Source organism: Heteronotia binoei, chromosome 6, assembly GCF_032191835.1.
Source record: "Heteronotia binoei isolate CCM8104 ecotype False Entrance Well chromosome 6, APGP_CSIRO_Hbin_v1, whole genome shotgun sequence".
In the NCBI taxonomy this organism is placed as follows: Eukaryota; Metazoa; Chordata; class Lepidosauria; order Squamata; family Gekkonidae; genus Heteronotia; species Heteronotia binoei.
In genome coordinates, this window is record NC_083228.1 from 7776161 (window position 1) to 7786921 (window position 10761).

Below are 10761 nucleotides of genomic sequence, written 5' to 3' on the forward strand. Positions count from 1 at the left end.
CCCCAGCGGCCACATAGGAAAAAGTCATTTTAAAAGTATGGAGGAGTCAGGTTTTATGATGACAATTCTAATCCAAGAAATCTTTTAAAGTGGATGCTGAGCTGATATAATTGAGTCCCCCTTTTGGTGATGTCAGAGGTGTGTGGCATATGCAAATGAGCTGTGCTAATGAGCTCCGGCACCTCTTTTTTTCTACAAAAATGAGCCCTGGTTACAAGGACGATCAAAAATCTTAGTCAACCTATAACATTTAAAATGCAAATTAACATTTTTTTTTCAAAGATACTTTCTCTCTCAAACTCAGTGCACCTTTAAGTGTTACAATCACATCAATCAAGCGTTTAGGAGTAAAAGGGATTAAAAGAACCATTTTATATAAGCATTCAACGCAATAGTATTACTTCCAGGGGTCTTTTTGTAGAAAAATAGGTGGTGGAGCTCCTCCAGGGATTGTTATGCAGCTGCACCTACTATTCAATGAATGTGGAACTCTCAGAAGGAGGAGGTGGAACCCTCAGAAAGGTTCAGGAGCTGTGAGCTCCCACTGAATCTGAGGCCTGATTACGACATTTAACATTAAGTCCTGCCATAGCAATGTATTGATTCTTAATAATAATTTAAGATGTTAGCATATTTTATATTCTGTAATTGCTGTAATCAAAGGGTAACACAATTCAGAGGTGTTTTGAAAGATGCAATCGCTTTTCAATGGCCTCATTCGACATAGGATGGTGAGGGGCTGTGATTTCAGTCGCCGCACGCATCTTCACAAGCCAGGGTTGATAATTTATTGGAAATGGAGAACCGCCTGAAATAATGTCCCACTGAGTTTCCCTCTTTCCTTTGGGCAGAGACCCCTGCTGCTCTCTTTCTCGATTCTGGCCCTCTTCTGGCCCCTCTGTGATGCTCAGTGCTCGAGAACGCCCGTAAGTGAAAATGGTAAGATTTTTTTTAATTCCATGTTTGAGTGATGCCTTGCCTAGAAAGGCCAGTCTGAATGAAAGACCAGTCCCTCAAGAAGAAGAAGACTGTCGATTTATACCCTGCCCTCCACCCTGAATCGCAGAGTCTCAGAGCAGCTTACAATCTCCTTTATCCACAACAGACACCCTGTGAGGTGGGTGGGGCTGAGAGAGCTCTCACAGCAGCTTCCCTTTCAAGGACAGCTCTGCCAGAGCTATGGCTGACCCAAGGCCATTCCAGCAGGTGCACGTGGAGGAGGGGGGAGTCAAACCTGGTTCTCCCAGATAAGAGTCCGCGCACTTAACCACTGGCTTTGAGAATGAGACAGCACTGGTCGCTTGGAGTGATGGTCTCCAGAGACATCTGGATAAAGGGATTGTAGTGTATCAAGAAATGTCATGCGACCCGACGGGGGGGCAACTGGGCAGTCCCAGGAGCCCCAGCGCCGGGAGCCTGTCCCCGCCTATCTACAGCTGTGGCGGGAAGTTTAAAGGGGCTGGATTGGCCCGACCAACCCAGTAGGCAGTACCCGGGATTGTATATAAGCGGGACCCGGCCCGCGTGCTCCCTCTCTTGCAACGTGCTCCTAATAAACCATGTTGCCCTACTCTCGTCTCCGCCTCGAGTACGTTACAGGGATGCCAGCCCTGTTGATCCTTCTAGATCCATCAGTGGCTGATACAGTTGACCGTTTGGTCCTGACCCACCACCTTGCCTCCCTGGGAGTAAGGGGCACTGCCTTAGTTGGTTCTCCTCATTCCTCCAAGGAAAATCTCAGAAGGTCGCTTTCAGGGAGAAGAGGTCTTCCCAACAAGACCTGAATTGTGGGGTCCCCCAGGGCTCAACCCTCTCTCTGATGCTAATTAACATAAATATGACCCTCTTGCTGAGATCATCAGGAGGTTTGGAGTTGGGTGCCAGCAATATATTGATGACATTCGGCTGTTAGGATAAACGGCTGGCAGCAGGGCTCTCAGCACTGCCGCAGTGCATGGATGTGGTAGTCCCCTGGTGAAGGGGGAGCTGGCTGAAGTTGTCTCCATCTCAGACAGAAGTCATGTGGCTGGGAAAGACTGAGATGCTAACTGGAGGGTCACTCTCAAGACTGGATGGTGTCCAGCTGAGACCTGTAGATTCTGGACAGAGTCTCGGGGTGTGGTTGGATTCTGCACTGTCACTGGATAAACAAGTATCCACGGCAGGGCTTTTTTTGTAGCAGAAGCTCCTTTGCATATTAGGCCACACACCCCTGATGTAGCCAATCCACCTGGGGCTTACAGAAGGCCCTGTACGAAGAGCCCTGTAAACTCTTGGAGGATTGGCTACCTCAGGGACATGTGACCCAATATGCAAAGGAGTTCCTGGCCAGCATTTTCTCACCTACCCCAGGCTTGCCACCTGGCTCCCAATTTGACCGGGTCATACTTTGCCACATTGACCCATCCAATGGCCACCTTCAGATTGGACTACTGCAATTTGCTGTATTTAGGGCTAGCCTTGGAAACGCTTTGGTTGCTGACCATCATGGCTGGCTCATATTACTCCGATTCTGCAGCAGCTGCGCCGGCTGCCGGTTACTCTCTGGATCCAATTCAAAGTGTCCGCAGCCTCAAAAAGGTTGGATCCACGCATTCCCTGTTTTACCAAGGAAGGGAAAGTGCCAGATCGGTCATCGAAGCCCCGAGTAACCAGAACAGAGCCTTTCCTCTTCCAGCCTGATCTCTCTCACAGCAGAAGAAACGCTTCTTTTTACAAGTGATTAAAATGTGGCGTTTGCTTCCCAGAAGATGTAATAAACCGACGGAGGCCAGGTCTCTCAGTGGCTATGAGCCATGGCGACTAAAGGAAGCTCCCCCTTCAGAGACAGTCAGCATGAGGGAAGACCTGTTGGTGGATTTCCAGAGGAACTGGGTGGCCTCTTCTCTGTGAGACAGGATGCTGGAGTGGATGGACCACTGATCCAGCAGGGTTCTTCTCACATTATATTCTTAACTGCATTTTCCACTCTGACCACCAGAGGTCAGAGGGAAGCTACTGCAGATGAAACTTCAGATCATTTCTCCATTGTGCCCTATGGGGACCGGTCTCCATAGAATATAATGGAGTGTTCAGCAGTCATTTCCCTCTCCTCCCCCCCGGTTTGTGATAACCCTGAAGTGGGGGGAGGTCCTCCAAACCAATTGGAGGTTACAGCAACCAAAAGAGTAACGTGGAATGGAGCAGCACAGCGCAAGATCGCCACAGGAAGGTAGCTGCTAGCTCGGCTTGCTGGTGGACTCGATGGCTTTGGGAAAACCAAGGCTCTCTGAGATCTGGAAGGTGGCATTGCTAGGCAAGGCTGAAGCAAGTAGCTGAAAACCCAGACCCTGGCAGTATAGTTTCTGCACTGCCCCACAGGAAGGGTGCAGTGGTAGGGTTGCCAATCCCCAGGTGGGGGCAGGGGATCCCCCGGTTTGGAGGCCCTCCCCCCGCTTCAGGGTCGTCAGAAAGCAGGGGGAGGGGAGGGAAATGTCTGCTGGGAACTCTGCTATTCCCTAGGGAGATTTATTCCCATAGAAAATCATGGAGAATTGATCCGCGGGTATCTGGGGCTCCGGGGGGGCTGTTTTTTGGGGTAGAGGCACCAAATTTTCAGTATAGCGTCTTGTGCCTCTCCCCAAAATACCCCCCAAGTTTCAAAAAGATTGGACCAGGGAGTCCAATTCTATGAGCGCCAAAAGAAGGTGCCCCTATCCGTTATTTCCTATGGAAGGAAGGAACTGAAAAGGCGTGCTGTCCCTTTAAATGTGATGGCCAGAACTCCCTTTGGAGTTCAATTATGCTTGTCACAGCCTTGATCTTGGCTCCACCCCCAATATCTCCTGGCTCCACCCCCAAAGTCCCCTGGCTCCACCCCCAAAGTCCCCAGATATTTCGTGAATTGGACGTGGCAACCCTATGCAGTGGCCAGAGGTAGGACCTAAAAGACCCCATGAAGAACCCTGGCCAGAAAGCCAACCAAGATCCTGGATGGAGCTTGTAGAAGCCTCATTTGAAACAGGGCCATATGCGCCTCCCTGCTGCAATCTTGTGCTGTGCTGCTCATTGTCCCTGCACCACCACTGGCAGAAAGACGTTGTGGAGCGTTGCACTCTTAATTCACGGCTAGGCCAATTTCTCTCACGGACCTCTGCTGCAAAGAATATGAACTTCTGTGATAAATGGTTTTGGGTGAAATTTTGATTGCACTTCTGTTTTGTAATAATTTGATAAATTAGACAATTTTTTTTCATATTTGAGGCTGGTTTTTCGTGGATGCCTTTGGGCTCTGTTCCCACTTTCCAACTGGAGGCTGGCAACCCTATCACAGGTATATAACTTCATCCCTCCACAAAGCAGTCATTTTCTCTGGGGGGGAAGGGATTGTTGTGGTCTGGAGATCTCCAGGCCTGACCTGGGGCACAGGGTTGCCAGCCTCCAGGTGGGATCTGGAGATCTCCCGCTTTTTCAACTGATCTCCAGCTGGCAGAGATCAGCTCCCCCGGAGAAAAAAGGCTGCTTTGAAAGCTGGGCTCTAGAAGAAGAAGATATTGGATTTATATCCCGCCCTCCACTCTGAAGAGACTCAGAGTGGCTCACAATCTCCTTTACCTTCCTCCCCCACAACAGACACCCTGTGAGGTGGGTGGGGCTAAGAGAGCTCTTACGGCAGCTGCCCTTTCAAGGACAACCTCTGCCAGGGCTATGGCTAACCCAAGGCCATTCCAGCAGGTGCAAGTGGAGGAGTGGGGAATCAAACCCGGTTCTCCCAGATAAGAGTCCGCACACTTAACTACTACACCAAACTGGCTCTCTAGCGCATTGGACCCCGCTGAGGCCCCTCCCCTCCCCAAACCCCACCCTCTCCCAGCTCCACCCCCAAAGTCTGCAAATATTTCCCAACCCAGACCTGGGGGTTCGCAACTGTACTTTGCCAGGACATTTTGAGGAGGCTCCTAAAGACAGCAGGGGCTTCCTGCTGTCTACACATGGGAAAAAATGTCGTGTGGATGCAGCTGCCAACAGATGTGCTGGGCAATCGGGCATAGTACAGTGAACTGTAGAGCAGCTCTGAGATTTGCATCTCTCTCTCTCTCTCTCTCTCGTCTATTGATGGAATCAGTCCAGCCATAAACTGTTGGTTGTTCCGTATGTTTCAGGTTGCATTAAACGTGGAAAGCTGCACCATGTTCACACAGTATGGAGAACCAACAACTGTGAAAGGTGTGAATGCAAACCAGAAGCAATGGTTTGCTGCAGCCGGTAAGCTCCCGCCTGCAAGGCTGGCTCCAGTGTTTCTTAGGCTTCCCAATCCCCAGGTCCCAGCATGGGATCCCCTGGTTTTACAGGCTTCCCCCCTCCCCCAGCCAGCTGGCCGGCGGGGGAAGCTCCACCCCCATAGCCATTATGCACCTCCAGGAACGATTCCCATAGGGAATTATGGGGAATTGATCCGCGGGTGTCAGGGGCTCTGGGGGGGGGCTGTTTTTTGGGGTAGAGGCGCCAAATTTTCAGTATAGCATCTAGTGCCTCTCCCCAAGATACCTCCCAAGTTTCAAAACGATTGGACCAGGGGGTCCAATTCTATGAGCCCTAAAAGAAGGTGCCCCTATCCTTCATTATTTTCTATGGAAGGAAGGCATTCTAAAAGGTGTGCTGTCCCTTTAAATGTGATGGCCAGAACTCCCTTGGAGCTCAATTATGCTTGTCATACCCTTGCTCCTGGCTCCGCCCCCAGTGTCTCCTGGCTCCACCCCCAAAGTCTCCTGGCTCCACCCCCAAAGTCCCCAGATATTTCTTGAATTGGACTTGGCAACCCTAGTGTTTCTGAATGTCAGCCCTTCCTCCCAATTAAGTTGCCACTCCAGGTGGGAAAGTGCCTGGAGGTTTTGAGGTGGAGCCTGGTTAGGGCAAAGTTAGAAGAAGGGGTGGGGAGAGTTTAGTGGGGTAAAATGCCAGAGTCCATCTTGCAAAGCAACCATTTTCTCCAGAGGAACTGTCCTCTGGGGCCTGTTGGAAGATCTCCCGGTATCACCTGGAAGACTGCAGCCCTGCCTTCCTAATATATTATGATCTCCTTCAATATACTCAACGAAATTGCTGAGCAGTCGGGTTAGAACAAATAAAAGGAAGTACTTCTTCACCCAAAGGGTGATTAACACGTGGAATTCACTGCCACAGGAAATGGTGGTGGCTGCAAGCATAGACAGCTTCAAGAGGGGTTTGGATAAACATATGGAGCAGAGGTTCATCAGTAGCCACAGTGTATTGTTGGAACTCTGTCTGGGGCAGTGATGCTCTGTATTCTTGGTGCTTGTGGAGGGCACAGTGGGAGGGCTTCTAGTGTTCTGGCTCCACTGATGGACCTCCTGATGGCACCTGGGTTTTTTGGCCACCGTGTGACACAGTGTGTTGGACTGGATGGACCATTGGCCTGATCCAACATGGCTTCCCTTATGTTCTTCTGTGACACAGAGTGTTGGACTGGATGGGCCACTGGCCTGATCCAACATGGCTTCTCTTATGTTCTTCTGTGACACAGAGTGTTGGACTGGATGGGCCACTGGCCTGATCCAACATGGCTTCTCTTATGTTCTTATGTGACACAGAGTATTGGACTGGAAGGGCCATTGGCCTGATCCAACATGGCTTCTCTTATGTTCTTCGGTGACACAGAGTGTTGGACTGGATGGGCCACTGGCCTGATCCAACATGGCTTCTCTTATGTTCTTACGTTGTCTTATGTCTTATCATCATCTTATAGAAATGAGGTTATGCATTTGCCCATTCCAGTTTCTCCAGAACAAGTTTGTGCATTCTCCAAAAATAAAATGAATTTTCCCGCTGCAAATAGTGCAGGAGTCCCCAACGGGGCGCTATTTCTGGTGCATGGGCTCTGATCAGCTTGCATCTGTTTTTTCTGGACCAAATCCAGAAGGCATGGCAACATTACTCAGCACATATGCATGTGAACAGGCACAAGCCTAGACTCTAGGGGGCCTCGTAAACATTCTCAGGCCTTTGTGCAAATTGATCTTGATTGTAAAGCTCCTTTTTTGGTCCTACATCAACTTGAACATAGTTTCCCTCTTGTATCATGAGCGAGGGGTCTCAGGTCCGACTCAGGGGACTTTGCGGGTGGAGCCAGGAGCAAAGATGTGACAAGCATAATTAAACTCAAAAGGGAGTTCTGGCCATCACATTTAAAGGGACCGTGCCCCTTTTAAATGCCTTCCCTTCATGGGAAATAACGGAGGATCTTTGAAAAATGGAGGGGGGTGGTTAGAAGAAGCACCAAATGCTATGCTGAAAAATTGGTGCCTCTAGCTCAAAAAACAACCCTCCCCAGAGCCCCAGATACCGATAGATCGATTCTTCATTATACCCTATGGGGGCCACTCTTCATAGAGCATAATGGAGGCTCTCCCGCCACACCGCCTCCCGGCTTGCTTTCTGATAACCTTGAAGGGGTGGGGTGAGGTGGGGGCTCCAAACAAGGCATCTGTGAAGAGGTAGTTCTTTTTGTCTGAACCAAAACCCAAAAGAGGAAACCGTTTTGAACCAAAGGATCAAATGACGACGTACAGAAGGCAGCAAAACAGAAGTATGAAAATGTCACATGAGACCACAAATGATAAATGACAAGTAGATAACTGTTTATAAGGTAATGTAATAATGTTATGAATTGCCAGTGACGTAGCTGCCTAGGCACAAACCAGTTCCATATACAATGCAAATAATAATGTAATATCCCCAATGCAAAATCTAACTAAGCATATAGAAAGGAAACATGTATCCTGCTCATATGCAGTGAGATGACTTTCTTTCTGTATTTAAATATATATTTGACATCGCAGAGCTCCAAATCAAGAGCTCTCACTGTTCTCTACCATGCTAACCGTTCTCTACCATGTTCTCCACCATGCTCACCTGCTAACCGAACGCCGACTAATGCCTATTTATCATGGATGTTCATTTCATCTTATAGGAGCAGAGACAATTAAATACATACGTGTGAGTGATCAAGTCACAACCAATTAGTGACTTGAGGGGCTTTTAAGGGAAGTGAGAAGCAGAGGTGGCTGGCCGTTGCCTTCCTCTGCAGAGTTTTCCTTGGTTGTCTCCCATCCAAGACTTATGGTGATCCCAGCAAGGGGCTTTTAAGGCAAGTGAGAAGCAGAGGTGGCTGGCCGTTGCCTTCCTCTGCAGAGTTTTCCTTGGTGGTCTCCCATCCAAGACTTATGGTGATCCCAGCAAGGGGCTTTTAAGGCAAGTGAGAAGCAGAGGTGGCTGGCCATTGCCTTCCTCTGCAGAGTTTTCCTTGGTGGTGTTACTTCCAGGGGTGGAATTCTAGCAGGAGCTCCTTTGCATATTAGGCCACACACCCCTGATGGAGCCAGTTCTCCTGGAGCTTACAAAAAAGAGCCTTGTAAGCTCCAGGAGGATTGGCTACATCAGGGTGTGTGGCCTAATATGCAAAGGCGCTCCTGCTAGAATTCCACCCCGGTCCCTTCCAAATACTGACACAGCTTTGCTTCCAAGATCTGACAAGATTTGGCTAAAATTCCACCCCAGCCCCTTCCAAATACTGACACAGCTTTGCTTCCAAGATCTGACAAGATTTGGCTGTATAACATCAACTGTTTGAGAGCCTCAAGGAAGGAAGGAAAGCAAATAAATGGGGGGAGGGAGAGATGGAAAGAAGGTAACTTCAAATGCATTCTCCAAGCCGCTGGCTAGCTTGGCTTGGGGAAGATAAATGCCGCCTCCAAGCTGGTGGACAGGACAGTGGGGGTGTCAAGAGCCACACAATATATGTGAAAGATAGTTTGGCCACCCCTGGGCTATACCATCCCTTCTTCCCTCTGCGATGGATAAAAGTGGCCCTCCTATAGACAGTGAAGTATCCAAAGTGGGGGTATCCACAGTGCTTCCCACTGAAGCAAAGTGAGAACTCTTGATTCAGGCCTTTGCCATTGGAAAGGGTAAACACAGGGCTGCCAAGCCCCCGGTCTGGGCAAGGCTTCCCCTGCACAGGAGGTTCCCAACCCGCCAGCCCACATTGGGCCGGCAGGCAGAACCTCCCCTGATATTGCTGGCGTGATGACGTCACGCGGAAGTTATGTCATCGCACCGGCAACGTTGCGTGCCGGCCGCTCTAGGCGTTTTCAGGAAAACTCTATGGTTTTCCCGGATGGTCTAGCCATCTGGGAGGAAATACTCTATGGTACAATAGGTACCATAGAGTTTTCCCCTCCCAAATGGTTAGAGTGTCCTGGAAAATCATAAGAGTTTTCCCAGAAACGCCTAGAGTGGCCACCACACAATGACGTCACTTCCGCGTGACGTCATCGCGCCGCACACACGAGGGACCCTCGGTAAACACCATGTTTTTAATATTAGTTTAGCGGCTAGTCCTCATCTCTGTCACATGGCTTGACTGTCTTCCTCCCTTTTATAGAGTGCTCACGCCTACCAAGTACAACAGGGAGAAATGCATCCCCATGTTCCACAAGCCCACCTGCTCGATCCGCGTGGTGAAGAAAAACAACCCTTCGGCATTCTGCAGGGTCTTTTCCGCGGTCGGATAGCACCGAAGGTTTCTACATCGTGGCGGGGCAAGGAGGAGCCCCCCCCCCAAGGGGAATGGTTCTTCAGCATTAACAGCAGGATCACAGGCTGATCTCCTCCTTTCTCAGCTGGCTGGATGGGTTCCCCAATCTTCTCTGTTACTGCCTCTGTGGGTCTGTATGACCAAGGATGGGCTTGGCCCATTTGCCAAATGAAGGTTGCAGTTATCACTTGGTGGGGTTTTTTTTCCTCTTGAAGAGGTGGAACTGCCACGGCAGATTGCTTCATCTTTTCACCTCAGCCGATTCCCAAGATATTGGATATTTCAGGCCCGCGGAGCCTGCTGATGGTCTGAAATCCTTTGGATGTTGAACTGCAACTTGTATGGAACAGTATTTTAGAAGGCATTTTCATCCACCAATCTTGGTACCCAGCTCTGCAAAACACCCTACAGACTATAAATTGCAGAAAGTCTCAGAACAACCAGCAAATTCCACAGAACAATCAGCACAGTCAACAACCATCTTCCTTATCTTCCAACCCCTTCCAAACCCCTTAACCCCTTCCAGCCAGTTTGGTGTAGTGGTTAAGTGTGCGGACTCTTATCTGGGAGAACCGGGTTTGATTCCCCACTCCTCCACTTGCACCTGCTGGAATGGCCTTGGGTCAGCCATAGTTATCACAGAGGTTGTCCTTGAAAGGGCAGCTGCTGTGAGAGCCCTCTCCAGCCCCACCCACCTCACAGGGTGTTTGTTGTGGGGGAGGAAGGTAAAGGAGATTGTGAGCCGCTCTGAGACTCTTCGGAGTGGAGGGCGGGATATAAATCCAATATCTTCTTCTTCTTCTTCTTCTTCCCAGCAATTAACACAGAACAATGGTCACATTCAACAGCCAGTTTCCTTATCACTACCCTTCCAGGAAGCCCCACCAAACAATGGGCACACCCACAAACCTATTGCTCTTTCATCACACCCCCACCAGCCTACAAATAGCAGCTCTCCAGCAGCCCTGGCCCCATTCAATGCACAGCAGCCAAGAAGGTCTGAGCGCCTGCTCCGGCTGCAACGCCACTGAGGATGTTCTCCGCAGCTGAGAACGAAACGTCTGGAAGGAAAACTTTCTCCAGTAGAACACGGCACTTGATCCCGAAAGAGTCTACAAACCCTAATGATGTTACCAGCCGTGAAAACCTGAAATCTTTGATAGTAT

At 49.6% G+C, this 10761-nt stretch overlaps 1 protein-coding gene across 1 annotated transcript; it reads left to right on the top strand.

Annotated features, from left to right (window-relative positions):
- The first annotated feature begins 692 nt into the window (after positions 1-692).
- MSMB (microseminoprotein beta) lies at positions 693-9572 on the top strand. The gene is made up of 4 exons (XM_060240971.1): positions 693-731; positions 852-939; positions 5142-5244; positions 9443-9572. Exons 1-4 carry the CDS (start codon positions 693-695, stop codon positions 9570-9572), a joined length of 360 nt encoding a protein of 119 aa, XP_060096954.1.
- The last annotated feature ends 1189 nt before the right edge of the window (positions 9573-10761 follow it).